General features: G+C 38.4%; 3 protein-coding genes across 3 annotated transcripts in view; all 3 read right to left on the reverse strand.

Moving 5' to 3' along the window:
• The window catches only part of LOC122134670 (protein shisa-5-like), a 38,624-nt gene extending 30,115 nt beyond the window's left edge, over window positions 1–8,509 (reverse strand). Inside the window, exons 1-2 of the mRNA XM_042749788.1 lie at window positions 7,915–8,509; window positions 6,546–6,686 (exon numbers count right to left, since the gene is read on the reverse strand). The gene's annotated coding sequence lies outside the window, so the exon portion shown is untranslated. The remainder of the gene's footprint in view (window positions 1–6,545; window positions 6,687–7,914) is intronic.
• On the reverse strand, window positions 416–11,163 carry LOC122134363 (protein shisa-5-like). Its single transcript, XM_042749791.1, has 7 exons — window positions 11,022–11,163; window positions 10,711–10,853; window positions 9,615–9,762; window positions 8,910–9,064; window positions 8,663–8,824; window positions 8,539–8,579; window positions 416–684 (listed from the first exon to the last, which is right to left on the reverse strand). Exons 2-7 carry the CDS (start codon window positions 10,769–10,771, stop codon window positions 577–579), a joined length of 675 nt encoding a protein of 224 aa, XP_042605725.1. The 5' UTR covers window positions 10,772–10,853; window positions 11,022–11,163; the 3' UTR covers window positions 416–576.
• On the reverse strand, window positions 10,898–20,076 carry LOC109083527 (ubiquitin carboxyl-terminal hydrolase BAP1-like). Its single transcript, XM_042749794.1, has 17 exons — window positions 19,854–20,076; window positions 19,570–19,599; window positions 19,415–19,482; window positions 18,164–18,298; window positions 17,954–18,073; window positions 16,864–16,925; window positions 16,603–16,745; window positions 16,442–16,520; window positions 15,073–15,211; window positions 14,392–14,536; window positions 14,145–14,308; window positions 13,937–14,064; window positions 12,936–13,432; window positions 12,624–12,844; window positions 12,443–12,535; window positions 12,264–12,336; window positions 10,898–11,886 (listed from the first exon to the last, which is right to left on the reverse strand). Exons 1-17 carry the CDS (start codon window positions 19,888–19,890, stop codon window positions 11,753–11,755), a joined length of 2,268 nt encoding a protein of 755 aa, XP_042605728.1. The 5' UTR covers window positions 19,891–20,076; the 3' UTR covers window positions 10,898–11,752.

Genomic DNA, 20,076 nt, shown 5'->3' on the forward strand with positions numbered 1-20,076 from the left:
TGGTGTATTTCCGGAGACTGCAGGACCAATTAAACCATGTTTTTCTTCCTGATAAGTGGCTATAATGTCCCTCCCATGCAAGAAACTTTCAACAAAACCAAAACGCACCAGTGTAATGTGTGAAGCATTTTGATTTTAAATACACAATCCTAGAAATACAAACAGACAGAACATGTCTGAGACCGTATCCACTTCTGAAAACTAGATACAAACAATTTCTTCTTTAACTCTGAACTCTGATAGTCAGCTTGACTCTTGCTTCATTTGATTGGCATGAAATGAATCGATAAACACAACGTAACATTTACAGTTGCAAAATATCTGTACCAATCTAGGAACCAAAATAAATAGAAAATGAATAGATTTCTGGTTAAAATAGAGAGACAAAAGAAACAAATTCAAGTGTTTAAACAAGTGTGTACTTAATGGTGAACAGTAGAGCATAAATACGGCAATATTAACGGAGAACAATACTTGTATTCTCAAACTCCGTTGTACGATAGTATCCACAGTAGCTGCACAATTCACAACAGCAGAGCAGAAATATGTAACCCTCCAGAATGCATTGGTTTGGGTTTAGTTACTGGTCTTGACTGAACTGGTGCAGCTGGTGTAAGCAGGGTTGTACACTGGTTGAGGTGAAGTGTAGTCTGTGGGCAGCAGTAACTGTAGAGGATACGTGGCCTGAGCACCATCATGGATGGGAAAAGTATACCCTGGACCTCCTGGAAAACCAAAGACCGAAATCGAATCATTTTGATGGTTCGCCATCTTGGCTCAAATAGCGTTGGTCATCTCGTCTGCAGATCTTACCAGCCTCCTGATATGAGGGTGGTGATCCAGTTAACATGGGTTGGGCCTCCACAAGGTGGGTTATGGACGCTGCAGATGATGAACAACGATGATACCCTGTGTAACTTCCTTCAAGCAGGGGTGACCACAAAAAAAAAAAAAAAAAAAAAAAAAAAAATTCAAAAATGTGTTATATTAATCATACAAATAAACCAATATAAAAACACATACAAAATACATTATATAAATTAATTTCTCAAATTAGGATGTTAATAGCCAGCCAACCCTCCATAAACCCCAATACAATCCCAGCTTCACCGCACAAAGTAATCCAAGAAAGAAAAAGGTAATTACATAAACACCCTTCAGTTCCTACTGTATGTAAAAACACACCTCAATCAAAAGCACTCCAAATCAATTAATTTTATTGCAAACATAACCCTCGTGCAAAAAAAATCATTCATGTGGTTGAAGCACCAAAAATGCATAAGGGTACAAAGGTTGGCTGGCAACATGAGGCGGAGAAGTACAGACACAAAAAAAAAAAAAAAACCCACACACCAAAATGCTCTGCTAGCCAGTCCTGTTCACAACAATAATCAAATCTTAATTGCACTGTAGGCATACACAAGGACCAGCTAGCTGAGGAAATGCAACAAACACTGGAGGAACAGCGATCAACTAAAAACTGAAAAACAAAAACAAAACACAATATTCAAAGAAAATAACCCCAATACTTTATTTTAATCCCATTAATATAATAAATGCAACACCTTAACAAACCCTATATAAAAACCTCTGCAACATCTCCATCAATCCCAAACTACTTTCCAAAGGTTTTCTCAGATCAAAGAAGAACGAGTGTGACCAACGGCAAACAAATCCATGATGCTTACATCTACCTTAAAACCAAACACCCTACTTTAATAAAACAAGGCTTTTTTAGCAAAACAACCAATGTTCGTTCAGCCTACCTACTCATACTAGACCATGTGCAGAGGTATCACATGTACAAAAGGGACAGCACAATGGGTGTCTGCATTAAAAACAGAATAACCTAATTTAATAAAAAGCTTTGTGAGTATGATGCCAAACAATCAACATTCACTTAGCCTACCTACTCATCCAAACCATGTCCATGCACACACAAACATACATGGAAGCACTACCAAACAGCGCACTTCCACACAAAAAGAGATCAAACACCATCTACAGGCCGCCTTTCAGTGCCTGCTTATAAACTCAAACCAATTACATGGCCACGCCCTCTACTACTAGCCACCTCCCCAGCTACAACCACATTGTTTGAGTAAATCTGAAACGCCATTATCTTTGGTAGCACATTGACTATATATTTGGGATTTCTGGAGATTAAGAAATCTTTGTAATTTAGAGCCTAAATCAGTCCAGTCCAATATTCAGTCATGATACTCATCTTCCCAAGTCTGGAAAGTCTAAAGTCGGCTCAGTGACTGGTTGATTTGTTTGATAGAATAATGTTTAAAAACTACAATAAAATTGTACAAAGGAGTGTTTTCACTAGGGATATGCTGGTATCAAATGTTCATGCTTCGATTAATTGCTAATGCTTGTATCACGGTATACGGTATTATTTTAAAAAAAGTGTTCATGTCCCACTTTATATTAAGTGGCCTTAACTACTATGTACTTACATTTTAATTAATCATTTGGTACAATGCACTTATTGGTGTACATACATGTTTTTACATTGTACTTATATTTAAAAAATACCTGCATGTAATTACATCTGTAATTAATTTATGTAATTACATTTATAATTACACTATTGACCCATCCCTTACACCTTAACCCACCCTTAATCCTACCCATACCACCAAACCTGTCCCTAACCTTACCCATATCCCAACTCAATAGCAGCAAAAGTGTTTTGCAATATAATATGAACACAATAAGTACATTGTACTTATTTTTTTGATGTAAGTACATAGTAGTTAAGGCCACTTAATATAAAGTGGGACCCGAATTTAGTTTTAAAAAAAGTGTTCATAATACAGTATAACAGGTTTAATAACTTTTTTCTTATAACAAAAAGAACTGAACATGTAAATACAATAAAGCAATACAGAAAAAATATATAAAGTTAAAAGTTTTACACAGATTAAAGTGCAAAAGAACTATAAAGATCAATAGTTATCACTTTACAATAAGACTTCATTAGTTAAACTTAGTTAATGCATTAACATTCACAATGAGCAACAGCTACATTTGCTACAGAATCTTTGTAAAAAAATACAAGTCTTAGTTCATGTGAGCTCATTAAATAACACAGTTGCAACATTCGAAACTAACAATTTTAAAAACATGTTAAAAAATATTAAAACACAAAATAAAAAAAAATTCACAAAAAAATTTCACATTCACATTATATTAAAAAAAAAAAACCAATAAAAAAAATTAATAATTATTAATAAAGAATCAAAACACTTTCAAACAATATCTAGGGCATGTTGTAGTCCAGATTAAAATGAAAAAAAAGGTTTGAAAATAAATATCCTATTAAGTCTAAATATTTAAGTATTTGGCTCTGCGGTGAACACCATAGCAAATCCACAAATCTGAATTGCTATTTAAAATTATTTAAATATGTTTTAGAAAGTAGCAGCTGCTTTATTTATGGGGGTTTTCTGCATTTTCTGCAGTTAAGTGCCATCTGCTGTCAGAGAGTGAATGTGCTTTCATTCAGCGGGTCTCTCAGGTGTTCCCCATGTGCTTCTCATGTGTGCTTGTTTACATCAGAGCACACAGGAGTCTTTCAAGCAGCATACAGCTTGATTGTTGTTCATTTTGACCAGTTGATGGGAAAAGTATTCTTAAAATGTATTCCAAATTCTAAATAAGTTGTAATATAATAATTATTTGCGGTTTTTAGAAGTGTCCACAATAACAATATCGTGCATATTCATTACCATGATATATTGCATTACCGAATACCAGCACATCTAATTTTCACACGTAGAGATCATACATCAACTTTTGACCATTAAAAAAAATTAATTTAAGATGCCATTTATTGACCATTAAACAAAACGCCATATTAGGTTAAAATGAAATTAGACTAAAATTAAGAAAAACAAACAATGGGTCATAACTGGAGTAAATAAAAAGCAAGTTCACAAAGCAAGTATTAAAGGGATACTCCACCCCAAAATGAAAATTTTGTCATTAATCACTTACCCCCATGTCAAATTGTTGAATAAAGTAATTATTTTTGTTTTCTTCACGTACAACAAGTATTCTCGTCGCTTCATAACGTTACGGTTGAAACACTGATGGCAGATGGACTATTCTGACGATGTCTTTCATACTTTTCTGGACCTTCACTGTTACTTTCTGGGCAGTCAATAGCCGCGTTTCCACCGCTGTAACTTTACCCAGGAACTAGGGACTTTGGGCTGGTACTCGGTGAGTTTCCACCGCAGGAACCAAATAAGGATCTAAACACAGCAGGATCTAAATAAAGTTCTGGGTAAAAAAAATGCCCCTCAGAAAGTCTCTGCTCGCGAGGTAGTACTTTTTCAAAGGTCTGGAACTTTCGGGGGCGGGACTTGGGCACTAAACATGCTGATTGGTTGAGTTCACGCAGCATTGTGGTTTCAACCACCATTTATTCTGATCATTTTCAAAATATTGCTGTTATTGTATCATGAAATGTAGTTTTAAAAGTATTTCAGACAAGAATGTAGTTGTTTAAAACTCAAATATGCGGTTTATTTATAAAGACAGCGGCTATTTAAAAATGTGTTTAGCCGATTTCGGAGATGATCAGCTCCACGCGATCAGTGGGAGTTTAGTGCTCATGTATCCGCCGAGAGCAGTCTTACCTCAGCTAGACCTTCTGACATTTGCCGCTGGCTCTGATGTCTCTTTAGCGGTTAAACAAAAAATAATTCGTTTTGGGTAATTCTAACAGGTAATTTTTGGTCTTTATTCAATTTGTCTATATGTTAAAATGAAAATAAAAAGAGGCAATTGATATAATATCTTGTTTCATTGTAATGTAGGCTGTATATATATATACACATTTCCCTGAAGTAAGTACATTTCTGCGGCTATTATTATGTATAAATGAAAACGAAAGGAGGCAGTGGTGTTTAATATTATATTTCATCTTATTGTAAATATACAGTGAGGAAAATTGCAGTAGTCAAGGTGAGCTGACTGATGTTAACGAGTACGCTGCTGTTTGCAGAATTACCGGACAAGTCCGAAATTTGTGTTGTATTGAAAAACGCGCACAGACCTACGTCACCAGACTATTTGCCTACGGTACTTTAGACCTCGGTGGAAACGCAGAAAGCAACAGGTCTGGGGTGAAAAAAAGTTCCTGGTACAATTGTTCTGGGTAATTTCAGTGGAATCCTGGCAAATGGGACAGTTACAAGCCTCCCGGATTTCATCCAAAATATCTGAAATTGTGTTCCAAAGATGAACAAAGCTTTTACGGGTTTGGATTGACATGGTGGTAAGTGATTAATGACAAAATTAATTTTGGGGTGGAGTATCCCTTTAACTTAGAAATGGCAAACGCACATGAATGTCAGTAATACTTTTATTCTCAACACAGTCTTATCAGAGTCTGTAGTAGTTGCACAGTTCACAAAGGCAAACTAACAGTTCTCTGTGATCCAGCATTGATAGCTGGCCATTTTGGGGGCGTGGCTAACTGGTCTTGGGTGATTCCACATAAGCAGGGTTGTGTGGTGCTTGAGGTGAGGTGTAGTCTGTGGGAAGCGCTGGTTGAACCGGTGCTTGTAGAGGATACATGATCTGACCACCGTCATATGCAGCCTGGCTGACGGGAGCAGGAAACAGACCTGCTGGAAAACAAAAACCAGCAAGTAACTTATTTGGTTGTTTGGTAATAACAGATAGGATTGATCTTTTTTCCCTTAATTTCTCAAATGTAAAGTTTCTTGTTTTTAGTTGTCTGTGTCAATCGCGCCATTGCGAAATCATTCTTGTTGCCGATGTCGCCACAATCCTGTTCTCAAAACCTCACACTATACTTATGCAAGAGTTTTTTCTTGCAATGTGAACAAGTTGTTCTGCAGCTGTTTTCGCACAAAACAGAAAAAAGTAGTTTAGGTGTTTTTGAGCTTCCACAGACTTTGGCTCTCTGCTTCCACACACATTTTAATTGGCTGCTAGTTGCCTGTCTTGCTTGTTGGAGCCGGAGCACACACTCGAAGGTGAGTCTTAATAATTACAAGTATAGCAAATTTGTTCAACTTTTTGTTACAGACTTAAAACAATAAAAGTTCAACAACATCTGGTCTTGTAAAATGAAGTAGACTTTTTTCTTTCCAAAACTATTAAAATAGGCAGATATAAAAGCAGATAAATTAATAGCCCCCACATTATATTACCTATCATTTAACACAAAAATAAAATAAAATAAACAAAACTCAGTGCCTGTATGTTTATTATTATTGTTGTAAAGCTTTCAAGTAGATGTTTGCAGATCTTACCAGCCTCCTGATATGTGGGTGGTGGTCCCGGGACATACGTTTGCTGATATGGTCCAGTCAGAATGTGATGCCCCCCATAAGCTGGCTGTAGATTATTAGCCAGAGGCTGGTGATGAGAGTATTGTGGGTGATGTGTAGTCGTGACTGTAGTTCTTGATTGCACATCTACAAAAGATGATTTGAAAGCATTAAGTATGTACAAAACCCACATGCAGCTGTTTGTACAAACATATTGACACTTACGCTGTGCATGTTTCATTAATCTTTTCACCAGGCAGTAGAAGATGATCAACACACAAACGGCTACTGCGAAAAACACTATCATGGGCACAATGGATGGGCCTTCCATGACTTGAATATTTTAAGGTTTTGTTTCTGGACAGACTAGGGGAAATAAGCATAAAAAAAAACCTTAGAAATTGAGTGTTTCAGCTCTTGAACAACTGATTCAGTCTTTAAATAACAAGCTAAGCATTAGCCCAATTTGTACTCCTGAAAGTGTTGGTACATCAGAATAAAATTTCAGAATTTATTGCATTTTTATGTTATTATTCTGTTAATTAAAAATGGTCAGAATTACAACTAGAGTTACAGCTAGTGAGATTTGCTATTGGTTCTTACAAAGAATATAAATAATTTATCTTTAGCCTACATTGAACAGAACTAAAAGTATTGAGCCTTACGTTTATGAAACGGTTCATCAGTCGGAATTATGAACAAATCATTCGGATCAAATTTGTTGACCAGTTCAACTGATTCACTGAAAAGATCTGACTAGAAAAGATTCATTTGGCAATCGAACATAGCTGTTTGGAGTAGATATAATCATGTCTTTATAATTTGTAAGAATTTGCCTGCGTAATTATTATTATTATTATTATTATTTTTGAATGAGAAATCAGATAAATCACAATAGTGATGTATATGATTCAAGGAAGTGTCAGCTGACCCAAACTGCACTGTGAACGTTTTCACAAATCAGAACAGTGATAGCTACTGACCCAGGGAAGGGTTCACTGATCAAAATTGCACTGTGAAATTTTTCTTCAATCATAATTGTCAAGTTAAGGGCTCGGGAAAGGGTTAACTGACAAGAACTACACTGTGAAACCTTTTGCAAATCAGAACATTTAAGTTAAGGACTCAAGGAAGGGTACAACAACCACTACTTTGTGAAAGATTACACACCACAATAGTCTATTAGAGACGTGTATAAGATGATTTAGCTAATGGCTTGGAGCACCATTATGACACTCTCTAACAAGAAAAGAAGAGGACACTGGTTTCAGTCTTCTAAGTGTCCAACTTTTGCAGCTATAGCCTATAGGCATTATAAAATTGAGTCACAAACTTCGAGAATGAAATCAGATAAAAATAAAATTGAGTCACTGGTTTCGGCAAGGAGGACAGAGTCAATTGAATTAACAAATCTTGGAGAATGACATTTGGTAAGTTATTTGTGGTAAGCTATTATTTGTGTGGCTATGACAGCGCCTTCATATTCATAGTATTCATACCATTCTGTAATCATAGCCAAAATCTTAATATCATACCCGAAAACTCTCTTTACTGCGGTTTACCGGTTTGATTAAACAAACAATTAGACACTTACCTGCTGTCACCGTGAATATAACTGTAGGAAAGAGCAGAAGTACCCTTCTATAGCTCGTTGATGTGCTTATGGCGTATTTCCTGATTAGTGGCTGTAGTTCCTCTTCCATGCAATAAACTCTCAACAAAACCAAAAACCACCAGTGTAACGAGTGAATCATGTTGATTTAAAAATACACAACTCTAAAAACACACACACACACCCTTCTGTAAACTAGATGCAAAATTTATTCTTCAACTCTGATAGTCAGCTTGACCCTTGCTTCATTTGTTTGGCATGAAATGATTCGATAGACACATTCACAACGTAACATTTACAATCACAAAATATCTCTACCAATCTAGGATCCAAAATAACTACGATGGACATATCTTTGGTTAGAATAGAGACAAAGAAACACATTCAAGTGCTTAAAGCAAGTGTAAACAATGGCGAACAGTACTGTGTCAACAGTAGCTGCACAATTCACAACAGCAGAGCAGAAATATGTAACCCTCCAGAATGCATTGGTTTGGGTTTAGTTACTGGTCTTGACGTGCAGCTGGTGTAAGCAGGGTTGTACGCTGGTTGAGGTGAGGTGTAGTCTGTGGGCAGCAGTGACGATGCCTGTAGAGGATACGTGGCCTGACCACCATCATGGATGGGAAAAGTATACACTGGACCTACTGGAAAACCAAAGACAAAAATCATTTTGATGGTTCACCATCTTGGTTCAAATAGCGTTGGTCATCTCGTCTGCAGATCTTACCAGCCTCCTGATATGAGGGTGGTGATCCAGCTGGAATCGGTTGGCCTCCATAAGGTGGGATATTTGGCCGAGCCTGGTAGGGAAGGTACTGACTGCCCTGAATGACGGCTGAAGGCTGGGGAAGGTATTGTGTCGTGACGACCGTAGCTGTCGTAATCACAGCTGAGTGAAGAATCAAAGGTGGAAACAACGCTGAAATGACGTTCTAAAAACATCCGGCCACTTTGACGTACAAACATTGACTTACGTCTAGGACTTCTGAACCTCTTATAGAGATAGCAGCGTGGACAGACCCAGCAGATGAGGAACAAAATGATGAAAGCTACAAGGCCTATTATGGAGGCACTGACAGCAATAGAAACAGCGTCGCTTTGAGGAGAATATTTAGGCCTGAGGTCTTTGCTTTTGAACAGATAATGGAGAATAAACACATTAATAGGTTACAAATGGAGATAACATTTCAGACATCCACTTGTGAGTGAACAGAGCCTAAGATTCAGTTGTGATTGTATGTGACACGTTCACTTGACAAATCCTCTGTCGTCTAGGGACTGAAGAGGGAAATGATGACAGGAAGGTATTTCCTCTAGGGTTCTTGTTCTCTTAATCTCACAGAGTAATGGCAGCTCTGTCCAAAACTTAGTTTCAGTGGTGCTCTATTATGTTTAAATCTACTTGCTCATACCAAAAACGAACCTTTTATACAAACATTTTCATATAAATGACAGGTTTCCCTATGGAATTTTCCATTTATTTTTTGTATTTAGTATTTACAAACTAAATTAACTAATAAACTGAAGATTGTTAGAATCGCACACAACCAATCTAGTTAGAAAATCATATAAATTATCACAAAATTATCAGAATTAACACAGATGTAACCGCTGGTGAGGGAGAAATATTAAACATTTAACTCTGATTCATATTAAGAAAGAAAAAAGTAATTCCTTACAAATGACAGTGACTTTGTGCTCTAATAGTAAATTTTTTTTGTGGATCAGCGCAGCAGTAGCTTTCATCACAGGTCCCACAGCAGAACTCAGATCTCCAAAAATCACAGACTACAGAGTCTTTCTCATACATGCCGCATCTCACAAAGCCTAAACAGATAAAAAAAAAGAAAGAAGAGGAAATGTGAGCCATTTGTGAATCACTTGTTTGGGAGTTTGGAGTAAAGCATCACTGTTCATGATAAATGTTTCAGAGACACTCTAGAAACACCCTTTAATCACGGTAAAATTAGACTAATAATTGTTTTGAGCAATATTTTGCCAATATTAAAACTTTAGTGTTTAGTCAGTGATTGGTTGTGTAAGTGACTCCGCAGTCATTCAGTATTTTATTAACGAGAAAAACAACAAAAGTCTTGCACGCAGCATATTAGCATTTTAATGATAAAAACTATGTGGAAAAAAAAAATCTGACACGTTTTCTTCAATCGGTTCTTTCAAAGATTGGCATTTAAATTAAACAACACTAAAATTCAATACTAGTATTCATTCATTCATGAGTCTGACGTGTCCAAATGAGATTCAGTAAAAGAACTGGAATCGTTCAGAACAAACCCCATTATTTTGCGAATCGGTTCAATTGATTCATTAAAAAGATTAGACTAAAATGAACACTTCCTTCCTTCAGGGATCTAACATCTTTACTTGTTTGGAGTTTTACTGCTCATATTACAGTTAAAGCACCATAAACAATTGTATAGTTTTAACATCTTTATAACAACAGGGAAACATTTAACCCTAACATAATTTCAACAAGTGTACTTCATCTCCACGTGGAAAAAGAAACATGCTTTCGCTGGCGTGCCAAACGCGCAAAAACAGTGTTTAAGAAAATATGACAAATAATTAACAAACTAGAAACACGTAACACATAAAAGAGGACAATATCGAAATAATTTGAAAATATCATGAAAACGAGCGCAGCCTCGCACATACCTCCAAACAAACATGACATCCGTCGTGTATTCGTAGTTCAAAAACTTTATTCACTCGAAAAGCATGTTTAAAACGTTTAGAAACGTTTCCTTAGACACTTACCGACTGTAGTCGTGACTAATGCCGCGGACAGGAGAAGAAGAGCCGGGATGTTTGAGGCCATAGCACTACTCCTCACCTTCAATGAGAGGGTGTGTCGGGCGGATCCTGTTCTTCCCGCTGCTGACTACATGTGAAGACTAGTCCTGTGCAAGCCAGATGCTTTTAAAAACGAAATCACGACCACCAGTGTAATTCGAAACATTTATTTCAATGTCTAGATCTGACAGTCCTGCGTGGACATCAGATAATACACAAATACATATGTACAAACAGAACATGTCTGAGACAAAACCCACTGGCCTATTCCTTACCAATAAAAACAGTCTTCAAGAAGATTGAGAAGAGCTTCAACCAAAACCATTGTCTTGTTTAACTCTTGCTGAGATGATTTGTATGAAATGAACCAATACACATTCACAAACCAACCCAAGTTTACAGTCTTAAAACTTCTTGGATTCTTTTGGTCTAATAATCTTATGAACAAAACGGCTGTGGACTTTGAAAGGCGTATCTCTAGAATCCCATCCAGATTGGCGATTGGTCCATTTGTTAACAACAGACATACCCTGCTCTGTTTGAGCGAATTTGGAGCGCCATTATCTTTGGTTGCACCTTGACTAGATATTTGGGAGTTCTGGAGATTAATATTTCTTGGGATCTTTGTCATTTAGAGGCTAAATCAGTCCAGCCCAATACTCAGTCAAGATACTCAGTCATCTTCCCAATATGGTGCTCCAATGATTGTTGGTTTTATGATTAGCTTGATACAGTACATGAAGTAATGGCAACATGAAACATGGTTCAGTATCTCTAAACATCTTGTGAGCATCACCAATTTGCTTTGGGAGTGGTGATGTAATTGTACATGGGCAGTTTATCATATGAAACAAAGCTGGATTTAAAAAATAATAATATTTTAATCAATATCTAACACTGTCAATGAGGTGTTTTGGTATCGTTGTTCATCTTCAGAAATGTCTCTGGACAATGTTACAGAAAGATTGAGTTGTCGAGTTGCTGCCGTTCGGTTCTTTTTTAGCATTTATTGGCGCTTGGCTTTGTATGGTCGTGAACGTTTCCGCCGGTCGGGTTTGCGTTGTTTGTGGAGCCGGCCAATGCTTACGCCCTGTCTGCGACGCACGGAGATGTTCTGCTCCACCAGACTCGCTAACATACCTACAAAACACCAAAAGGACATTTGATCAAAACAGTGGTTCCTACCCATGTTCCTGAAGCCCTCCCAACACTGCACATTTTGAATGTCTCCTTTGTTTGACACACCCTTTTCAGGTCTTGGCGTGTCTGTTAATGAGCTGATGACCTGAATCAAGTACGTTTGATTAAGAAAATCACGTGCAATGTTTAAACATGGTTGGGAACCGCTGGATTAAAGGAATAGCTCCCTGATGTTGCAGCCCATGAGACTTACTTTCTTATGTGGAACACAAAAGGAGATGTTTAGCAGAACGTTCGCACTACCATTTTTGTGGCATATGAAGATTCTCAAAAATATCTTATTTTGCATTCTACAGACAAAAAATTTTTTTGTTTACCTTCTTGTGCCAGCATTGATATGAAGGTGCAGATGAATTCATCATAGTTATGAGTCCTCCTTTGGTCATCGATCTGAAAATGGACAAAAAGCATCATTACAGCTTCTCTTGAAATCATTCTGGAAAGTCATGCGAGATTACGTTTCTTGTTCACTGGAAACCTTAAGTCATACACTTACCTTATACTTTTTCCTTTTCTCCACTTCTTCTTTCAAACACACTTCATGGTTGGTAATGTCAGCTTCCACGTACTTCAACAAGGCCAACAACTCCTGTGCAACACAAACCGTTAAGTTCATGGAAAGTTGCATCACTAACATCACTACATTGCAGCCTGAAAACCAATTTCTGGTGTCTTACTTTAGGGGTGTATTTTTCTCCTGGAGGTTTGGTGCTGGTTTCTGCATTGGTGGATGGCAGGTTCTCCTTGTCTGGTTTGACGTCCACTGACTCTTTGACGTCTTCCTGTTTCATCTCCACCGATGGTCCTTCCTTCACCTCCTCCTCTCCTCCTGGACCAGTCATCTCTTCTTTCTCTTTCTTCTCCACACCACCTGCTTTCTTTAACCCTTCCAAGATTTCTGTCAAATGAGATCGAGGTTATCCAAAAAAGTATTCCACAAAAGAAATTTAAATTGTTAAAACCTCATTGTTTTGAATGTGAACACGTACCTGTAGCTGGCAAGGCGTACATGACGCCATCCTCTTGCAGTCGCAGCATCGTGGAGCTCACTAGCGCCCCCAAGTCCCGGACAGCTCGATTGTGTCGGGCATCTAACCTAGGCAGCCCCTCCTCTTCTCCAAACAGCACACGACTCAAGTGGGGCACCACAGGGCTGGAGGGCCGCGTAGCTGCTTGCGATCTCGCAGGCGAGCGAAGTGGTGAGTTGAACGCGCTGCCGATTTCCGAGGCTGTATCCGTGCTTTCGTTACTGGGCGTGGGCGACGGCTGGCAGGCCGAGGTGATGCTGATCCCACCCGTGCGACCCTCGGTGCGTACATTCAGAGGTGTGGGACCTGTTGTAGCCATGGAGTCCTTCCTTTGGGCTTCCTTCTTCAGTTTCTCAGCTAAAACACTGAGTGCTAGTTGACCCTCCATTGCTGCAACCGCACCGACTCCACTTCGGCCTTTGGTACGTGCACGCAGACCAACCTTTCTTCGGACCCTGCTGATCACACAGACAACCAATAAAGGTCCAAAACATACGTGCAAATACATCATCGCGTTCCAAGGGCCACTACTGTGGGCTTTTGCCCAATTTTTTTCTTACTACAGTAATTTTTCTACTATTTAAGCCGCCTTTCCACTGTCGCCGACAAACAACTTACTTAAAGTCATCCTTTTCCAATGAAGAGTAGAGCGGGAGCTGCGTGGAGTTACGATCATATGCGTATGCGGAAATTTTTGTATCTGATTTGAGCTTCAAATGCATTCAAATATTTGAACTTCAGTGGCTAGACCCTATGCAACCACCCAACCGGATGTGATGTATTCTATAAAAAACTATGAGCGCAAGGTTAGAATTACCAATTTCTTGTTCACATTAACATTATTTTTTAAACACTATTTCTGTAGGAAGGAACTCTATCGCCCTCTTGAGTACTGGAGGTTTGTTACCACTGCAAGAACACATTAAATATGTTCAAATTTGAATGCTATCATAGTTGTATACCTGCTTGTGGCACCTGCAGTGCTGCACTCCTCTTCATCATTATAGTCATCCTCATCATCAGAATAAGGGGGCTGAGGGGGGCCAGGTAGGCGTGAGCGACCCACACCTGCAGCAAGATCCTCCTCTTCCTGTCAATCATCAAGCATACTGAATGAAAGCACACATCAGGCTAACTATTTCAGATATCCTGAAACGCAACCGATCTTACCTGCATGGGGGACTTGGCATAGTTGTGGTTGTCCAGGAAGGCTGGCAGACGCTGGACGATGGGACTGGGAACAGGTAGAGGGGTTGTTGGTAAGGTGGCAGGTTTAGTCATGGGTCTGACTTTTCCAGCAGGACTTGGGAGAGCAGCGGCACCTTCCTGAGTTTCTAAAGTGTCATGGGACATGTTTTAGGTTCTAATTTTAAATAAATTTAAGACATTCAAATTAAGTTAAATTCAAATATGATACCTGTGGGTGTGGCCTGCTCTGTACACAAAGGTATCGGCGTATCTTGCCCCTCCTCCTTTTTCACAGCAGGAGGCGTGTCTTCTGAGGAGGAGGAGTCTTGTTGCTTTCGATCCTGGCCTGAGCCTTGTTGGGTCATCCGAATTACCTGTAGCATGTACATAGGTGTACAAAACATTCACAACTGACCTAGATTTGACCACATATGACGCTTTTCCACTGTGTGGTACGGCTCAGCTCAGCTCACTTTACTTTGGCTCGGTTTGCTCTTCCACTGCAGTTTAGTAACGCAGTACTGATTAAAGTTGTGCTGCTACCCCGTCTACTGACCACGATACAGCCATTTTATTTTTTTTAAGTTGTGTGCGCCGGTTGTTTAAAGCAAGTTGTTTAAAAAAAGTTTAAATCTAGCGTTTTTGGTGTCTCGTGTTACAAATCCAATGAATCTGCTGTGTTTACACGTCACATTTAAGTATTGGTACAGCCCGCTTGGAACCTCAACTGAGGTGGTACTAAAAACAGAGTACCAGGTACTACGTACTGTACACAGTCAAAAAACCCCAAAAGTGAGCCGTACCGAGCCGTGCCATGGAAAAGTGCCAATGGAGAAATCCTTCACAGAATGTTTGAGACTCCAAAATTTGGAATTTTATTTACACACACACACAAAAAAAAAACACTCACTTTTTTCTCCCTAACCTGCTGGAGCCCTTCCAGAATGATCTGCTTGTTCCGTTTCAAGATCTCCAGCTTAGACTCGTATTTTATCCTGCGATCTGTAACCACCGCCATAAGATTGAACCGGATGTCATGGTAAGGCTCTCTGAGGAACATTAGAATACATTAGAAAGAAAACATTAGTTTTAATATTATTTAAATTATATTAAATACATTTATATCCCTTGAATTCATATTAAAATATAAATAAACACATCTCAAATAAAAATAAAAATAAAGGAACACAGAGTATAGCATCAAGTCAATTAAACTCCTGGGATACTGACCTGGTCAGTTAAGTAGCAGAGGGGGTTGCTAATCAGTTTCAGCTGCTTTGGTGTTAATGAAATTAACAATAGGTGCACTAGATGGGCAACAATGAGAAGACCCCCAAAACAGGAATGGTTTTTGGTGGAGGCCATAGACATTATTTCCTCTACTCATCTTTTCTGACTATTTTTCACAGGTTTTGCATTTGGCTAGAGTCAGTGTCACTACTGGTAGCATGAGGCGACACTTGGGCACTACAGAGACCTCTAGAGGCTACACAATGGCACCCTGACTGCCATTAGGTATCGGGATGGAATCCTTGGACCCGTTGTCAGACCCTACGCTGGTGCATTGGGTCCTTGTTCCTCCTGGTGCACGACAATGCCCGGCCTCATGTTGTGAGAGTATGCAGACAGTTCCTGGAGGATGAAGGAATTGATACCACTGAATGGCCCCCATGCTCGCCTGACCTAAATCCAACAGAACACCTCTGGGACATTATGTTTCGGTCCATCTGATGCCAGGTTGCACCTCAGACTGTCCAGGAGCTCAGTGATGGTCCAGATCTGGGAGGAAATACCCCAGGACACCATCCGTCGTCTCATTAGGAGCATGACTCAACATTGTCAGGCATGCATGATACAAGCACGTGGGGGCCATACAAACTACTGAGTGCCATTCTGAGTTGCTGCAATGAAATTTGGACTAGCTTGCTGCATAATATTTTCACTTTGATTTTCGGGGTGTCTTTGAATTCAGCCCACTGTAGGTTGATCATTTTCATTTCCATCAAAGGATGTGACATCCTTTTGTTCCTAACACATTACCCAGTCCATATCAGTATAGATATCCAGCATGATATCTTTCCCCGTTGAGATCTGATGTTTTCAAAGCGGTCCTTTAATTTTTTTCAGCAGTGTGTGTGTGTGTGTATATATATATATATATATATATAGATATATGTGTGTGTGTGTGTGTGTGTGTGTGTGTGTGTGTGTGTTCTATATATCACTTTCCTCAAATCCTGGTGGCCAAAGATGTGAATATTGATCAGTTTAGCTCTTACCCAGCAGTGGCCAGTCCTATTCGCTCCATTATGACCCGTCTGGCTTTATCCGTCCAATCTTCATCCTCACCCCACGGGCCTGAGGAAAACAGACAGATTCATGTAATCTACTCTTCTCCTTAAACTCACAAAAGACAGTTTTATTGACATTATGTTCTCACCATGGTCGATGGGATATGCCTTTAGACCGTCGAGCTCAAACAGCCGGTCTTTGATTGGCACATAACTGACGAAGTGAAATGCCTCCATTGTCCGCACGGCACTGATTCCGTTCTGTTTCTCCGGCAGGTGCCGCGGCTCCGGTCTACATGGAAAACAAGACAAAAACAATGACTACAAAACAGCAGATTTAGATCGGTTTGTGTAAATCTACTTATTCTATGTTAATGGGGAAGACGTGTAATATTAAAGCTTGACTCTACCTGGCATGGCTGTTGTGGGCTTTTGCCAGCTCAGGAGCGTTCCCAATGGCGTAACCTTTACTCTGAGAAGTCAAACAATAAAGACTTGTTTTAAAACAGGCAGAGAGAATATGTAAGTGTGCTAATGCTACTTTGTTGACATTCAGATTTTTAAACATGACTTAAAGTGATAAAGGTAACCAAACAGTAAAAGGGATAGTTCACCCAAAAATGAAAATTCTGTCATTAATTACTCACCCTCATGTTGTTCCAAACCCGTAAGAGCTCCATTCATATTCAGAACACAAATTAAGATATTTCTGATGAAATCCGAGAGCTTTCTGACCCTGAATAGACAGCAACACAACTGCAATGTTCCCAGGTCCAGAAACGTAGCAAGGACATCGGTAAAGTAGTCCATGTGACATCAGGGGTTCAACCATAATCAGTTTTGTTTACGTTTAGTAGAAAGCATGCGCATGCTGAATGTAACAACATTGATTACGTTGATTACGTTCTGGGGTACTCTTCAACATGGTGAAAGACGGTAACCCGGAGACAAGAATTGTTGAATAAATGATGTTATTATTGTTTTCTTTGTGCACAAAAATGTATTCTCACTGCTTTGTAAAATTACGGTTGAACCCCTGATATCACATGGACTAGTTTACCGATGTGCTACGTTTCTGGACCTGGGAACATTTCAGTTGTATTGGAGGGTCTGTGCAGTCTATGGAGGGTCTGATAGCTCTCGGATTTCATCAAAAATATCTTAATTTGTGTTCTGAAGATGAACGGAGGTCTTACAGGGTTTGGAACAACAATTAGGTTACCAATATTCTTAAAAATATTTCATTTTTGGGTGAACTAACCCTTTAACGGCAGCCATTGATTTCCATAGTATTTTTTTTCCATACTATAGAACTCAATGGCTACCATCAACAATTAGGTTACCAATATTCTTAAAAATATCTTCTTTCGTGTTCAACAGCAGAAAGTATGTTATACGGGTTTGGAACAACTTGAGGGTGAGTAATGATAACAGAATTTTCATTTTTGGGTGAACTATTCCTTTAAGTGTCCAAAAATGATCTTTATGTGTGTAACTGACCTCAGGACTGAAGCCCTTGGTGAAAGCCTTCATACGGCTCAGAGTCGTTCCCAGCTCCACGCCTCTGCAGTTCAGAAGCACACTCAGAAGAGCGTGAGTGGCACAGGAGTTCGGTATCAACTGCACACAACATTCGACAATACAGTCTAAAGAAAAGGAGGATAAATAACTGCAGATTTATGTTGCAGTGCAAAAACAGTTGGGACTAACTTGGTGAGCAAAAAACATATCATTAACGATCTCGTCATCGATAACTGAGGTTTCATCCACCAGCGTGGAGACTTTACGCCGAGATCTTCGCTCCTCGATCCACTTGAAGAGGATGAGAAGACAAAAAAAGAGATACTGAGAAACACAAAAAAAAAATCCCTGAGAGATGACAGCTTTAGAACTAATAATAATAAAAAAAAGTTTTTATTAATAGATAGATAGATAGATAGATAGAGATGATAGATGATAGAAATCAATATTTAAATTTATATTTTTTTAACAAAATGTATATTTTATTAATTGTTATTGTATAAACATAAATGCTTAAAATAGTAAGTGGTAAAAGAGGTAAATTGTTTGATGAAATAACCAATACAATATTACATATTTATATATAGATAAATAGATAGAACAAATTATAAAATAAAATAAAAATAAAGGTTACCTAAAATCCAAAATAACATTATAATTAATATTTAAATTATTATATCTTTAGGAAACCAACATCACTTATATAACAATATTATAACATTAATAATATTAATATATGTATGTATACATACAACATTTAAATGATTAATATTTAATATATGTATGTATACATACAACATTTAAATGATTAATATTGTTAACAAATTAATATTAGTTTATAAATATTAAAGGGATACTCCACCCCAAAATGAAAATTTTGTCATTAATCACTTACCCCCATGTCGGCGTCGTTCATCTTCGCATTTAGTTCGTCTTCAGAACATAATTTAAGATATTTTGGATGAAAAGCGGGAGGCTTGTGACTGTCCCACTGACTGCCAAGTAAAAAACACTGTCAAAGTCCAGAAAAGTATGAAAGACATCGTCAGAATTGTTCATCTGCCATCAGTGATTCAACCATAACGTTATGAAGCGACGAGAATACTTTTTGTACTCAAATAAAACACAAAATAACGACTTTAATTAACAGTACGTCTCCTCTGTGTCTCACCGCATCACCGTAGCGACATTTTTAAGAATATCTGCTGAACGCAGGCAGTGAACGCTCTCCTTGACAGTGTAATATACTTGGCAGTCTATTGGACAGTCTCAAGCCTCCCGGTTTTCATCCAAAATATCTTAAATTGTGTTCCGAAGATGAACAAAGCTTTTACGGGTTTGGAACGACATGGGGGTAAGTGATTAATGACAACATTTTCATTTTGGGGTGGAGTAACCCTTTAACATACAGTCTTAAAAAATGACAAAAAGTGAAAGTGCGCGATTAATCCACCTTTGACATTTGCTCTGAAGATCATAGATCTCCTCCACCTGAACGCCCTTCACACCTGAGTCCAAACATAAACATTATATATCGTGCTCTCCATATGTAATAGATTGATAAAAGCACGTCTGTGCCAAACAGATCAACTCACCAAAGTCTTCCACCAAGAGTGTGAACAACCCTGAAAAAGAACGCAACATCACTAAACAGACAGTATTAGAAAAAGAGTAGAAGTTTTATATGATAAAGTATTATATTATGAGATAAACCAGAAATGAGTACGAGTGCGTTGACTTGTATGCATTTTAGTCAAATTAATAAACTACAAGCTCAAAATACTATATTGGGAGATGATATGTTAACCTACAGAATAAAAATATCATTATTGATTATTATATAATGAGATTATGCCTAAATGTTTATTTAGAGACTCACCCGGGTCACTTTCTAACTCCAGCCAACCTTTGTTCATTTTCGCAGAAGTCTCTCCGCTAAACCATCGACCAGTCCATAATATTATAAAACACTACATCAGTCATTTCCTAATACATATTTGATCCATCTTTGGACGATCTGGACGGATGGTAAACACAATAAAGAGCCGCGCCGTCGACTGTAGTTGACGTCATTCCGCTGCGCCGTGCGTCATGACGCAATA

The sequence above is a fragment of the Cyprinus carpio genome, chromosome B22 (assembly GCF_018340385.1).
Source record: "Cyprinus carpio isolate SPL01 chromosome B22, ASM1834038v1, whole genome shotgun sequence".
NCBI classification, from domain to species: Eukaryota; Metazoa; Chordata; class Actinopteri; order Cypriniformes; family Cyprinidae; genus Cyprinus; species Cyprinus carpio.

Coding starts and splice junctions, on each gene's coding strand:
- LOC122134363 (XM_042749791.1), bottom strand. CDS start 10,771: ATGGCCTCAAACATCCCGGCTCTTCTTCTCCTGTCCGCGGCATTAGTC. Junction 8,580..8,662: donor ACCCTCATATCAGGAGGCTG/GTAAGATCTGCA, acceptor TTGGTTTTCCAG/TAGGTCCAGTGTATACTTTT. Junction 685..8,538: donor CCATCCATGATGGTGGTCAG/GCCACGTATCCT, acceptor GATGGTGCTCAG/GCCACGTATCCTCTACAGTT.
- LOC109083527 (XM_042749794.1), bottom strand. CDS start 19,890: ATGAACAAAGGTTGGCTGGAGTTAGAAAGTGACCCGG. Junction 12,337..12,442: donor AGAAAAGGAAAAAGTATAAG/GTAAGTGTATGA, acceptor GTCCATTTTCAG/ATCGATGACCAAAGGAGGAC. Junction 11,887..12,263: donor ATCAATGCTGGCACAAGAAG/GTAAACAAAAAA, acceptor GGTGTTTTGTAG/GTATGTTAGCGAGTCTGGTG.